General features: G+C 42.8%; 1 protein-coding gene across 2 annotated transcripts in view; it reads left to right on the top strand.

The window, feature by feature from the left end:
* The window catches only part of LOC146189854 (poly(A)-specific ribonuclease PARN-like), a 46,517-nt gene extending 31,320 nt beyond the window's left edge, over window positions 1-15,197 (top strand). The window contains exons 16-19 of one of the 2 annotated variants that reach the window (XM_084604620.1): window positions 2,557-2,631; window positions 2,890-3,139; window positions 8,074-8,135; window positions 10,061-15,197. In XM_084604620.1, the coding sequence (XP_084460746.1) occupies window positions 2,557-2,631; window positions 2,890-3,139; window positions 8,074-8,135; window positions 10,061-10,149 (476 nt within the window). In that variant the 3' untranslated portion in view covers window positions 10,150-15,197. Of the gene's footprint in view, window positions 1-2,556; window positions 2,632-2,889; window positions 3,140-8,021; window positions 8,136-10,060 lie in introns of both variants that reach the window. The other variant, XM_084604621.1, reaches the window with a different exon arrangement.
* The last annotated feature ends 209 nt before the right edge of the window (window positions 15,198-15,406 follow it).

Below are 15,406 nucleotides of genomic sequence, written 5' to 3'. Positions count from 1 at the left end.
GCATGGCTTGCATGCATATCTATTGTCACGCACTTCTCTCAGTACTGTATTGGAGGAAGATAAGGTGTGGCGGGAGAAGCTGAAGAGGAAGCTGGGTTGGTCAGCTCTAGGTGTGCTGCGCATCTAACATCCGCCGTGTAAAGAAACCTCATAACAATGTGTATACAGTGAAATCTCATTGATACGATCCTACTTAATACAGTCGCCGACCATTTTTCTAGACCTGGCGGGATCAGGGAAATGGTCCGAATAATTGAACAGTTCAAACAATCTGTGAACTTAAAAAAAAATCTTTTTTATCTAAAAACTCAGCTTTAAAAACCGCGAACTTTGCTGCTCCCCATGTTTCATTTATATGCCAATAACAGGGAGTTATAGCTCGATCTGCTACTATAATCAACCTCTGCGCGCCACACATGTGCACGCACTCGCGTGATTCGATATGGCGGGCATGGCCGCCAGTGAACTCGCACTGGCTGGTGCAGACGCAGCAGAAAGAGGTGCGCGCCGGTGAGAAGCATGCAACTCGCTTAAGGCGGTCACTGCATGTGTAGTGATGCCCCACAAAGGCGGATCATGCTAAGCTGGAGCTGCTGTAACCTTCCAATTAAAATATCTTGGCCAATCATGCTTTCATCATGTCCATGCCACTCACGATGTACTGCGATGCAGCCGATCATGCTGTGAACAAACGCACGTGCCATGCAAAGCAATAACATTGTTTCCGTGGTTAACGAGAGTAGCCAAGAATGCGAGATAGAACTCGCAGGAAAAAAAGCAGCCGGAATGAGAGCCCCGATGAATCACGAATGCACCGGACCTTCCCCCCCCCCCCCCCCCCTTTCCCCGTGGGTGGTGTCGGGCGGTGTCGTAGCGAGCCGTGGTGGACGGTGCTCACGTCCCATTTTCATTCCGATTGCGTTCTCTTTGTAGGCTGCCTCGATGAAAAGGTCGAGCATTTGCCTATTGCTACTGCCTCAAATGGTGACGATGAACAAAGAGTCAAGCTAGCCCGTCCTAATGACTGGTTCGCCTAGCTTTCACGGCCGCGCAAAACTGCTTGTTTGCGAAAACACTGACCGTTGGCATCTAAGTTATGCCGATAAAACAAGCCTTTGGCCAAAAAACGATCTCACAGTAATGCTCGCACCAAATTTGGTCCGAAAATCAAGCTTTTGGACACTGTAAAGTCCGAAATTTCAGTCATGAAAATGTACATGCACCTATGGGCCGTGTGACGGTTCCTGAATAAAGTCCGAAATATCGCGCAAGCCCGAATTATTGGAGTCCAAAAAATCAGTCGGATACTGTAGGTGCATTTTTGTCATAATACAATTTCTTTCTTTTTTATTCTTGGCCATACACTACAGAGGCAACGCATGTTTGCAGTGTAATGTAATCATATTTTTATGGGTTTGGATAATACGACTGTAAAAATATATGAAAAACCTTGCGCGCTTTCTTATTTTCAGGAGGCAAAGAAAAAGTGCTAGCCAAAGGCGATAGTAGTCGCAGTAACAGTAATGCTGGTGTTTCAGTACTGTTTGCTCGCTCGCTGCCTCTCCCACTTTTGTCGTTGTGGATTTACCTTTTTTTTTTTTTACAAAATTTTCATAACAGGTTTTAGTTTAGTGCCCTCGCTGTCGCAGTATGCAGCGCTGACTTTGGCAGCCTGCCAAGGCGCTGCACACCAATAACATCTTTTTATTTAAAATCTTTGTCTTTTGAAGAGATCTCTCATGTGATTAAGTCGGTAGAGCGCCAAGTTTTGGACACTCCTCGTGGCTTAGAGCTTTGTCGCGGTGTGAAGCTAAGCGACGAAACTGATATTCCTTTCTACGAGTTTCAAAAAAGCTTACGAAACAAAAAGTCCAGCACGAAATGACTGGTTATTCAAACCGCAGTAATAAAAGTAAGGTTCGTAACCTTTTAGGATGTGCTTCAGATAATGCGATTTTCAAATAATGTGTTATAATTTTTTCAATTCCCGTGAGAGTCGCATCAACGCGATTCCACTCTATCATGGTGCACGGACCGACCGCAATCAAAAGAGCCGCAGTTTTTTGTTTTCTATTTTTTTACTGTTTTCTCTGATTCAGTTCTCGTGAAGCATATTAACAGGAAGTAACAACTCGACGGCAGTTTCTTCGTCAAGTTTGAAACTAACGGCACGCGCAAATACAGCATGCATTTATGTACACGGCCGGCTAGTGCTTGGCCGGGAGAACATTTTGCATTAAAATGAGAAGTTGGGCTAGTTGGAAAAAAACTAACATGGCAGAGAAGACAACACGACACAAGTGCTCAATGCAGCTGAATGGTTTATTCGAAAAAACAGCATTAAAAGCATGAAAGAGGAAAGACACAAAGGAAGCAAAACCAGATGACACATCAGGGATCCTAATCATCGGGGATTCTAATCAGGATGCTAGGTAGGGCACTCGTCTTTTTCATGCTCGTTTATCATGAAGATGTTGCATGCCGCCAAGTGCATTTTTTGTCACATAACACTCTTATTCTTGCTCACAACTCACTTCTCTTCTTTTTTCATTTCAGGCCAAATTGCGATCTACTGGATCAACTGCACACAAGCATTTGTGGCCATGGCTAGCAGCCCTCTCGCAGCGCAGGGTAAGAAGAAGCTGGTGTTTTGAGTGTAGCTTGCCTAATTTCCCCACGAGAACATCTATCGAATGCCATGCAGTTCCATCCTTCCATCATTAGGTCTGGCATTTTGCCCGCCAGGCATGTATTTCAGAGTTCAGGGCTTGGCTGCATGTGTTGTTTTGTGTTGGCAATGGCGTGTGAGTGAAGTTGCTTGTCCTCTCCTATTATTTCCTTTTTTTCTTTGCTCTTTCTCATTTTCGTGCAACCCATGTGACACGGCAGCGCTGAAAAAACTCGGCGGCAAGGCGCCGTCCCACGGTCCGTACCGGCTGCAAAGCTACACCGCATACATGACCAAGTCATCACGCATACCTGGGGCAGCGTCAGCAGTGGGGACGACAACTGCAGCAGCTGCAGCAGCAACACCCCCAACGCCGCCCATTGCACCGACCAGGACCAAGACGCCATCGTGCGGAGATGCCACACCTCCACCCATGGAGGAAGACCTGAGCGCAGCACGGAAGCGAAAAAGGTGCGTTGCGACCGTCTCACCTGTGGGGGACACCTTTTGCCCGTACAGAATTCGACATACATGATAAAAATTGTAGCATCTTTTTTTTTTGTGTGTATGTGTGTGTATGGTGTGTGCGCGTGCACGCGGGAACCTGTCGACAGCCAGTGTAGTTTTCTGAAAAGTCTGTCTGCTTCACTTTAAATTCTTTAGGCTGCTGGCATGTGAGAGAGCTTCCTATTCATTGCTAGGAGATGGTGGACTGCCGTTAAATGGAGCCTCAAGGGACCAGGAAAATATGTTCCATTTATCAGGAGTTTCGTTTAAAGAGAGAATAGATTTTGAATAGGCGGACCACTCCCGCTCGCCCTCAGTGCATACGCACAGTTTGGTCCCGACGTGGCAAGAATGCGCGCAGTCGGCAGTCCCTGCAGAAGCAATATTTAGGCAATAAAGAGGACAGTAAACAATGAACACTAAGTTTATTCTCAAAAGCAAGCAAATACGTTTTTTTTTTTTTTCATACTTCTCCAGCTGTATGAACTTGAGGCCCGGCACAGTTCCGTGTGCAGGGCAGTTGTCAACGAGAAACAAAACTTTCTTCTTCTGTCACGTGAGACTGGCATCCTCGCGATGAATCCATTCACTAAAAATGGCCTGCGTCATCCACACCTTACCGTTGGCTTGATAAGAAACAGGCAAGGTCGCGACGCTCTGGAAGCACTGTGAATGCTTTGATTTGCCGACCACTAGCGGCTTTAATTTGTTGCTTCCCGTCATGTTAGCGCTGATGAGGACGGTCAGCCTGTCTTTACTAAGCTTCCCCCCGGTGCACTTCTCTCCTTTGAGCGCGAGGGATTTAGAAGGAAGCAACTTGAAAAAACAGTGCTGTCTCATCTACATTGTAGATGTCCTCTGAATCGTATTGCTGCATAATTTCAGGGAGCCATATTGCTCGCCACCCTCCACATGCCGTAGCGCGGACAGCGGCAGCTTCCCCTCTAACGGCACGAAACACCAGGCCATTCCATATTTTAAACCTAGTGAGCTATCCATCTCTGCAGGTTAATCCTTCCATGCCGAGCTGAAGAACGAATTCTTCCGTTTTTGCACGAATTAGTGGCCCGCTGATTGGAATGTTTTCGCTCCGGGCTCTCCGTAGCCAAAGCACGAGGCACTTCTCCAAATCTTCGTAATCAGCTGTCCGCAGTCTTTTTCTCTCAGGACCAAAAGGTGACGTTTGAAAGCCTTTTGCAGCTTGTCTTTATCCTGCAATATCATCGTCAGGCTGCTCTTAGTGACGGCATGCTTTGTCGCAAGGGCCGTTTTAGTGAAGCAACCACTCTTGAAGTCGTTCATTATCTCTATCTTCCTTTCCAGTGGAAGCGCGCTATGCGGGCATTTCTGCACTGCCATCATGCTGACTGTACAATGACACACAACAAAAGCTTTAATCTTAAGCTTAATCCTAATCCTACTGCTACCACCAGCGACGACAGCAAGGAAGCAGAGGAAGTGATGGGCCGCAGTGCCGCAGAGCGGTGTGCAAGACAGCCGTAAATCACCAGAGACAGAAACCGGGAGTAAAAAGAAAGGAGGGGTGAGGGTGGGGTGTAGTGATGCATACTGTGATGGCACTGCGCATCGTCTATTAGTTCTCAGTTCTGTTTACACGCTGGTCGAAAAATTTGAGTTCCGATTAACGAGATTTTTTTACATTGGTTTAATACAAAACCAACCAATTCTGGAACGTTTGTTCCGTTTAAGCGGCAATTCCATTTAAACGATTTCCATTTATCAAGATTCTACTGCACTCCGAAAAACGTTTAACCTGCTGTACTCACTCATGTAAGTGCCGTGCCTCAGCTTGGCATGCATAAACATACATCTCGCAGCCAAAATATACTTCTGTGTGTACATAATTTTGGCTGCTTTGTACGATCCACTGAGCGCTTACGGACGGTAGTAACTGCTTGTGACAATTTGTATGACCATGTACACTAGTTACCTGTTCTACTCGGGGCAGTTAACTACCTCCAACCCATACTTTTGTTGTATGAATTTGGCGGGGCTGTACTAAGTCATTACGAAAATGACGGAATCTTGCTATCGTTCTCACTGTAGACAAGGGGAATTATGAAGAGCGTTTCACGATCCAGGGTGTGGCACAGTGGGAAAGCGCTGGGCTGGGGATCCAAGGGGTTGAGGTTCGATTCCCCAGTGGGAGACAAGGTTTATTAATTTATTTTTTAAGTATCAGAGCCACTGCAAAAGCCTGACACTTGCTGATGACAACGATGAGCCATTAAAGGCTTTCACCTCAATACCGCACATATTTATTTCAGCTGAAGCTCTTGGTTGTCCTTTGATGTGGTCTTGTTGATTGTGATATGAAATCGAGTATATCAGGTTGTCAGGTAGATGTCGAACTTTGCCTTTACCAGCTCGTAAAATATATCAGGTTGTCAGGTAGATCAATCATGTTTATTTCACATCAAGGATGTGAGGGGCGAAGACAGAAAGCGTATGTGAGGCCTGACAGCGGTCCCTGCCCGTACAGCAGCTTCACTGTGCACAAAATCCCCCAAATCGCACAGCACTACAGCATATGGTATAATAAAATAATAATAATAGTAATAATTGCTTCACAGGAAAGGAAAGGCGCAGTATCTGTCACACTTGCTCTTTGGACACCTGAACAGGGCAGTAAGTGAAGGGAGGAAGGTGGGTGTGAAAGTGGAAAGTGAGAAAAGGGTACCGTAGTGGAGGGCTGCGGAGTAATTTCGACCACCTGGGGATCTTTGCCAGTGACATATTTATAGTTAACAAAGAGCACGCACTGCGTGAGAGAAAGAATACACATGTTCAAGGCATCAAAAAATTAGGTCGAGAGGGAAGGTGCCACAGCAAGGCTTAGTTAGTGAAGTAGATAATTAATGGCATAATGAAGAAAATAACACACACATGCACAAACTGAAATTTGTTGATAAATAATGCATGCACAATAGATTCAAAGTTCTCTACTAACTACAATTCATCGCAATTGTTTAATAAGACTGACGGCAAGTTATAAGACAGCATTTGTCTGCCATAGGTAGTTCGTGTTCGAGGTAAAGGCCAATTGTCTCCTGTGCGCTTATTGTAGGAGCGTTCTCTACATGTTAATCTAGAATTGCATAATGGGGCAATGCTCAAAGACAGGTTTGGTGTGTGCATCATGTGGAATGTTGTTAATTGTATGAGCAGCTTTTTTTATAGTACTTGGATTGTAATATTTCATGCCCACTTAGTACTTCACACGGATCTGTTAGGGACACACTGCATGTTGCTTTTGTTTGCTGGGAAGTTGTTATATCGAGAAGATTTTGTCTCAAAAGGAAAAGTTCCTGTCATGCACAAAAGAGAGGGCAATTAATGCTCCAGGACATGTATTTGACACAGTTTTTTGGCTTTTATTACTATTCATTTACAACACATCTTTGCTTTCGCTCGTCATGAAGTAGGCCTGACTCCTGATCGCTTCATTCACTTGTGAAATTTTTCCCTCTGCAAGTATCGTATAAGTGACAAAAGCTGCACGCAACACTCATTCATTGATCGTAACGAGAACATAGTGTCGGTTGACGCTTGTGCGGAAACGGCAGTAAACAGAGGAGCGTATATGTATGTTAGGCCAGTCTAGCAGTGCCAAGCTGTACAGGTGCCGCTCATATTGTCCCATCTGATACCATGACAATACTAGAGAAATGCAATAATGACTGCGTTTAGGCGAGTTGGTTATTCATGTTGATGGTAAAAATGCAAAAGACTGATAGCAGCAAAAGACAGACACGCAAGCACTTTAGCCCGTCGATTATGTCGTCAGGGAAAGAGATGACATATCTTGCATCATTTATAGATCTGCAGCTCGCTAAGGTTTTCCTTTACTCCGAGGTTTTAGCCTTGCAAGCATGCGCATATGACTTCAAGGCTATAAAATCCTGCTTCTCACATGCAATCAAATCAGTTGGAAGTAAGTGCCCTTCTGTCTATTTTTTGCTGTTGTCCATGTTCTTTGCTTGCGCTTTCACAATCAGCATAGAAAAATGCACCTGCCTTTTTCACTTCTCAATGCCAGCTGACAAGTTGATACCAGAGCCTTCATGCTTGTGTGTTCACCATGCCAGCAGCAAGATATGAGGCTGGCTTTCTCTACTGCAAAATGAATTCATAGCCAAATATCTCGTGAGGATCGCTGGCCTAAATGATGGTCGCGTGGGAGCACCTGAGAACATTTGACTTCTCAAGAACATGACAATACCTCACTCTTCCATGACAAGATAAATTGGTGTCAAGCAAACACAGTTATTGCAGACCTATTGTGGTGAGAAACAGCCCAAAATGTTCTTTCTAGGATTGCGTACATGGAACGTCCCTGACTCGGACGTCTACATCATGTCCCTGTCAAGTGTGGAGTTGTGCCTGGACATTGGGAGCTTTCGAGGCTACTCCCAGGACTAGGTGTTTTCACCGGGTGTTTGATGCACGACCCAGCTCTGATGAAATGATGTCTTCGTACAGCACGTCATATGACTTATCTATCGTGGGACTCTTTGTGTGGTTACACTGTTTCATGTGCAGCATCACCAAGCATCACGGGAGTCGCAGGACATACCGGTCACGTGAATTTGTGAGTTGTATGACGAATCATATTGAAAGGTCATATGACAACCACTGAACACACTCTTGCACATTCTTAATGAAATGATATCACATAGTGAATCACGTGGCTCGCAGCTCAAATATTTTGCTGTATGACATTTCGTGCTGACGATGACCGAAGTCACGGAGTTGGTGTGTGGATATAAAGCTGGGGTACTGAAGAGCCCGCCATGACCATACTTATGCTGTTTCTTTTTCACAGCCAACCTTCCATCACTGAAAGGCTATGTACAAAGCAGCATCTCTTTCTGCAGGTCAGCGTCACTGAGCTCCTCGATGCCTAGCTTCATCCCTTTGGAGTCCAAAGACGAAATAGGTGAGCACTTTTTTGTGATAACACAGCACTTAGAAAACAAATTGCACGGAGGGCTAATCTTTTCTGCGGCCATGTTGTGACCGCTGGTAATATGTATTCATGGGACTTATTTCATATTTTTTCTCATAGTGCATTACAAAGTTGTGTTCCAAGTAAAAGTAATCGCCCCAGCATTGCAATGCCGTTACAGCTTTGATGCGAGTTCCCGGAAAATGTTCAATGAGAGAGTGTAGTTTGGCAGTTTATGGACAACTGTAATCTAATAATCTAAAAGGGTTTTATGGATTATACCAGCACTGTAGTTTTTTTTTTTCCCCTTTTTGGGGCCGATGAAGGCTGTACTTTCTGGAGAACATTCTACTTTTGTGTGGTATCGTGCAAGCTGCTATGTCCCCACCCAGTGGTGGCTGGGACTTGGTCAAAGTGTAAGGGGCATTTCTCACAGCTTGGAAAAAAAAATAATTTTTTTCTTTGAGTGAAAAGTCATTTATTTCCAGTGTCTCTTCCTTGGAAACGAGAAATTACTTTCGGAGCCACATTCAAATGTTTATTGCCTACCAGTGTGATCCCTGTCATATCAGCCGCCGTGCCTTACCCCTTGGAAATTTATTGACATGATCACTCTAGCTTAGTTTCTGAGCTTCTGGTTTTGCTTTTACATGGTGTCTGCCATGTCACACTGAGATGTTGTTGGGTCATCTGATGTGTGCATGGCAAAGTTTTATTTCCTCCTCCTGATTTCAGCGAGAATGCGAGTCCGTATTCATTGTCAAACTTGCCCGATATTTGGTGGTGTAGCTTGCGAGATAACTACATAAACTATAGGGCATCTTTTTTTCTTTTTACAAGTTTCTTTGCTACTTTTCAGTACAGGAACCGAAAGGGCAGAATACGTAATAATGCACACATATCCTATATTGTGCATTATTCAAAGAAGCCGTACTTTGTGGACTGGACAACTGCTTGAATGATTCCACTGTCTCACGAGATGACTATGGAACTCACATTACTTTGTCTTCAATTCTGACCTCTCCACCTCTTTGTAAGGTGGAGAGGTCAGAATTGAAGACAAAGTAATGTTATGAAGTTATGAAGTAATTATTCATAACATTTTTGTACTTAGCATTCTTTAAACGAGGGCCTTGCTCAAATAATAGACCCTTTTGCAAAACTGCAAAAGCCGGCTTCTCTGCATAGCAAAAACCCCTTTACCATAAACGACAAAAAGATGGTTGGGCATTGGATACCTTTCGAGAGCCTTATTTCCTGCTTGCATTTGATAATCACCAATGTGGTACAGCTTTACCTAGTTCCTTCCTCCCAACTGCAGTACTGAACTGATGCATGCTAGGTAGAAGCCTGACGTCCAAACTGCGCAAGTTTCCAGTGGTACAGCTGCCCAAACCTTTAACATGCGTGCCTGACGGCCACAGTTTCTGTGATTCTCAGCGTTACAAAGGAGCTACTCACCAAGGCCCTGCTTAATCTTGACCGTTAGGCAAGTTTTATCTGGTATAATACTCCAGAGCACAGAAAAGGCGTCCATTGCACGTTCCAGTTAAAGATTTGGATGGCTATACATATTATTCCAAAACTTTGCAATCTGCCATGATGAAGGCGTCTTGCTGTACAGGAAAGTTCACGTCTACGGTTTTTCGAAGGGTTCGTACCGCTGGCCTCCAAGTTAGCTAATAATAAAGGCTGTCACAGTACTTGCTTTGGATTACTATCTTTGCACAGTTGTAGTCAGATATGCATAGCGTTCGTGGTTTCGTGTGGAACAGTGTTGTAGCTGCTCATCTTGTGTCGGCTGGCTTGCGCGTTTGCTTTTTCTAGGCAAATGGAAGAAAATGGTAAGCATTTGGAGCGAGAATTCTTGACGACGTCGTGAAGAGTTAAAAGAAACGCACCCTCCTTCGTTGCAGATCGGCCTAAGCAGAAAGTGCTGAAGAAGAGCGCCGAGGACCTCACTGTCTCTCAAAAATTGTTTGAGGAAAATGACGACTGGAGCTAGGACACAAGGAAAAAAAAAGAGAGGAAAAGTTCCTCTCTGTCACTTCATTCATCCACATGTGTTTGCAGCATTATGAAACACATTTTTATCAGCAAGTGATGTCCAGAGGTTTTATTGTTATTAAAAAACACTGTATATGAACTTTGGCTTTGTACTATTGGGGCCAAATGAAATGTGGATGGGGCACAATTGGTCACTCCTAGGGTGCACACGGGTAAGTCATTTGTTAAAGGCACAGGAACTATTGACCAGGAAAAGGCACTCTTAGAAATTGTAGTTCCCATGCTTTTTGCGTGTGTACAATAATGGAGCTGTGAGGTACTGTACGATGCACAGTGCAGTCCACTTATAACAATATTGAGAAAACCGGAAAATTTGATCGTTATAACAAATTATCATTATATCTGGACTGGGAAAAAAAAAATGATAAAAAAAACACACACCCGTGTATTTTCCCATGCATGTAGGCTTGCCTACTTTCCAGCGGTGAGTAAATCAGGTTGAACAGCACTAATCATCGTAAAGAGCACTAAGCACTTATTACAGGATAGATCAATAGCCATAAAATAACTTAGGCATACTTAAAACAGTTAGAATTCACGGTCACTTGAGCAGCAGCAGAAGCTTGACAATCGCTGTGAGCACCGCTCGTATCCTGCCTTGATCGTTGAAATCGTAGAGTGCAAATGCCTCTATTCTTTTCACGAAACTTCCAACCTTAAAACCTTACCAGAAATCTTGATGAATCTGCCATTTTTTTTAGAGCTATCACATCATAAATGCAGTCGGCACCATCTTCTACAGACGTACAATTGGTGATGGCGATGACGATGTGGCCGTGCCTTCTGTGCAGCACCAGGCAGCGTCTGCGATGATGATAGCGCTCATTTCCTAGCCGCACACAATGGCGCTTGCGGATTTCTTCACAACAGTCTATTTTTGCCGCATATGTCGAGTTTTAACGTCATTCTCTCCTTTTAGTAATTTATATTGTATTAAACACTCAAATTTTCATGGTAAACATCTACTGGGCAGCGATAAAGCTATCATTGTATCCTATGTACCGCTGATAATTGGTTGTTATATGTGGTTTATTTTTACATTAGGCCAATGAGAAAATTTATAAATCCTAAGAATTTGTTCATTATAAGTGATATATCGTTATATCTGGTATTGTTATAAGTGGACTGCACTTTACTCATATGTTCACTTCTGTGTAAGACCATGTACACATGCAGGTGAGCACACATGTCTAGAGCACATAAGCGATGGACCACTCTGTGAAGTGCAGCTTTCGTCACTGCTCTGTTAGGGACGTGATGCTTGTGACAATACTGTTTGTAAATTTTCCTAGCTTTGTTCAAGCACAGGTACGCTGCTCAACATTGTTTAGGCAATGAAGAGATAGGTATATAGGGAACACCCCATAGGTACACCCTGTAACTGTGTCACTCTATTAATAAATCCGCCGCTATGTATTTGCATTGCTCCATTAGTGTAAAGATCCTGAAACAGGGGGTATATCTCACACCATCTATAGAAGCTTCATGCACTTGCACGTACCAAAAAATTGTAATGACAAAATTGTTTTTTCGTGACTTTCTTGTGTTGAACATTTCCAGTTGTGTTAGCTATGTACTTTGGATAACAACTGCTGCCAGTGAATTGCATTTTTAGGAAAAGCCTATCAGCATAGTAGTGTTAAAGATCCCATTCTTCAGGGAATTTGGTGTCAGTGTTGTTAGCAAAAAATCACGAATGTGCCTCAACCAGGTAGTAGTTCATAGGGGATGTGAGCAACAGGTAGTGTGATGTCACAATCATATTGCGCAGACAAGTGCAGGACCTGCGCATTTGGATTACACCCTTGAGATGGGAATCGTACCTTCCGAGACCTTTTGATCCCAAGTCAGAGTTGGTCACACAGGTATAATAGTACAATTTGGTTAAGGCAGAGTGGTGTGTCTATGTCAGGTAATATTTCACATAATTTATTGGTAAGTATCTTATTTATGCTAATATGTATGTGGGAGTTAATGGAGGCAGAATTTGAAGGATTAATGATAAAAGCTTTTAGAGGCACTTCGATAAGTCAAACGCGCTGAGGCGAAAGTCCTTTGCGACTTCGCACGCTTATATGAAATTGTATTAGTAATTAGTAACTTGGTGTCTTCAAATTAGTCATTAATCAAAGACTAATTAGACATTTTTTTAAGTTTAATCGGTCTTGTAAAGAATCGAACAACTTCGACGTCTTCCATTGTGACATCATCATCCACGACTACTCATTTTTGGTAAATGTTGACCAAAAATATAAGTTTCTTGGCATTTGTAAGTATACCTTACATTTACTTACTTTTTAATCACACAAATATGTCATTTGTTTGGTCATTCTGTGATATTTTCACATTGCTTCGAAGACTTCCGGCTGATGTGACATCCAACCCCAGTTTTTCACTTTCTTTTTTACCCAATTTTTTTTTAATTTCGAATGATAAGCAGTAATGAGTCAATTACACATTCCTATTTGGATTCGACATGAACTCTTCAGCTCTAACCCCATTTTGACGTTTTTTTTTATTGCGATTCTGACATACGCACTGTGTTCACGTCCGCATGGCTATTTCGCTATTTCGATGCAAATTTGACATTTTGGCTCTAATAAATAAATACTCTACAGCCATCAAATTTGGATTGTAGGATCATTAGTTCTGGCGCCAGAAACTGCGGACAGGGTTTAGGATCACACACTTTCTGCGCACACCTTAGGAAGGAAAATGCGTAGCAGGTAAACGTGGATCCACAAGACTCACTGCCAGCAGGAGCAACTGCTATTGTTTGACGATACGCTTAACGGATAACTGAGGTGGTTTTTACAATTAAAGTAAATTAAAGGAGCCAAATGTGTGAAGGCTAAGGTTAAATGATGCCAAGCCAGTTTTCGCTAGCATTTATATTCACGACGTAATCTGAATCAAACTGTTTCAGCGTTCAGGCTTCTCCGCAGTACACGGTGACAAGTAGAGATACCAGGGATGATATCTACAGAGGTGATCCATTTCCAACAAACATTTACTGTGAGGAAGGAGGCCAACGAAGGTAAAGGTTGCAAGGTGTTTCGTGGCATTGGGTGATTCACAGAAAGAATTTGACGAAATTTGTTGAAATTTGAAACGGCACCTATAATGACATCATAATTTCACCACACTGCTGCAGTGATTTGAAGAGAAACCTGAGAATTGTTGCAAATTTAATAGTAGATTACATCACAACTTTAAATGGTAGTGTAAAACCAGTTTGTAGGTTCATAGTTTCATATATTCTAATGTGCACATCTAGGGAAATTTGTCGAAAAAGCATTTTAGCTTCCCCTTAAGTGTGTCCCCAATTTTTAACTGCACTCTAGGACTATGTAGTACTGCATAGGCGAAATGTTCTGGTCCGACTCTGCAGCTTCTGCTTCATTGCCAAGAAAAGATGCCGCTGCACACATTGTTTGTAAACCTTAGTGCCTGCTTTAAAATTTCACTTATCTTCATTGAGCATCTCTTAAGTGCTCTAGACAAGTATGTTCACATCTGTACATATTAAGTGCAGTTCAGTGATGCATTATTAAAAAAATCAAATGAGTATTTAACAGCTATGAATATGCAACAGCTGTTCAAGAACAGTTAAAAACCTTGCTTTTTCCAGTGCTTAAAGTAATGGGGTGGGGGGAGTTCTCAGATCCCTCATGCTATTCACAGGAAATGGTATGCCCTCGTGCTGAGACCCCAGGCCCTGTCAAGCATACCAACGGGATTTTGTGCCTCTAGTAGTGTTTACTTTTTCTTCATTTTGTGAAGGAATTTTATTGTTTTCCTGCCTTGTCGGCTTCAGTTTGCAGTACAATTGAAACTCACGCTTTCTGTACAATGTGTAATTGAAGTGCCGCATTGCAGAAATTTTTATTTGCGTTGTACTGGCTCCGTCTTGCCAGACTTTTGTGACTGCTTAGTAACGGTGTCTTTGTTCGTTACATAAAGAGCAGTACTGAAGAGTGGTTTCACGGGTAATATTACACACATTAAGTGCTGACATTTCATTTCATTCTGAGGTTTGTGCTTTAGGTCCCCGTCGTGAATTGAGCAAGAAACAACCTTTTAAAAGACTTTTTCCCTTTGTATAAAAGTACATCTAAAACAAGCCGCCAACCAATTTCTCACTCTCCCTTTTCATTTTCCTGTCCACATGTGCTCGAATCATTAGACCGCCTTCAATAAATGTAACTTGAAGCACTGTTTCTTACCCTTTGCGTATGTCACAGTAGTTTTTGTGCATGCATATTTGCATTTTGATTGTCTCATTCATGTTTTGATTGTCATCGATAGTGTGTGCCTGTATGCCATGGTGAGCCATTGATGGGATCTGTAGTGTACATTGCACTTTCACCTACGGCTTATGACGTGACACAATTTGTGTGTGAAGTGGGCTCCCTAAACTTATCAGGACACTGAGTACATCTCATCAAATGTTTGTTCTTAATAAAATCCGCTAGGTGGGCCATTTGTCACTGTTGTTGCAAAAGATATTGGCATGCACGTGAAATTGGCAATGATGCTAAATGGAATTTTGTCTAGATGAGGTGCTTGTGTACTGTACAATGTCGGTGCATGTTTGAGAACCCCGGAATATTGAAATTATTGCAGAGCCATCCACTACAGTGTCCCTCATAGCCAGAGTTGCTTTGGAATGTTAAAACCTGATAAGCCAGACTAACCTTTTCCTCATTTAGCTTTCGTTTTTCTCATTTTTGTGTGACATTATTAACTAATGACGTGAATTCAAAAGTTGCTAGAAAAGCATTGATGTGCATAGATCGTCATTCTCTCAACAGAGTCTACTTGCAGAGACAGCCAGCGATAGACATTGATGTGCATAGATTGTCATTCTCTCAACAGAGTTTACTTGTAGAGACAGCTAGTGGTAGCAGCACCTTGACTTTTTCATGCTCGTTTCTTCCCCAGAAGAGCATCTTTTCCTGCATCTTGTTTTTTTTTTTTTTTTTACTTTAAAAGTGCTATTCTACTCACTTCAGTTTTTCCTCGGTGTCCCTTTAATATGTGTGTTCTGGAACGTTTTTTAATAGAAGCAAATGTAGTGAAAGTACATGTGTACAAAGTCTTGACGCCACAGTTGTGTTCATGAAACACTAAAAACAAAAACGGATCATATAAATGAAATTGTTCCCTAAGGGAGAGGTCTCTTCCTGCGAATG

Source organism: Amblyomma maculatum, chromosome 5 (genome assembly GCF_055883805.1).
Source record: "Amblyomma maculatum isolate TAMU_Amacu chromosome 5, ASM5588380v1, whole genome shotgun sequence".
NCBI lineage: Eukaryota > Metazoa > Arthropoda > Arachnida > Ixodida > Ixodidae > Amblyomma > Amblyomma maculatum.
The sequence above is the reverse complement of the archived record's forward strand: the minus strand, read 5'-3'. Positions and strand labels throughout refer to the sequence as shown.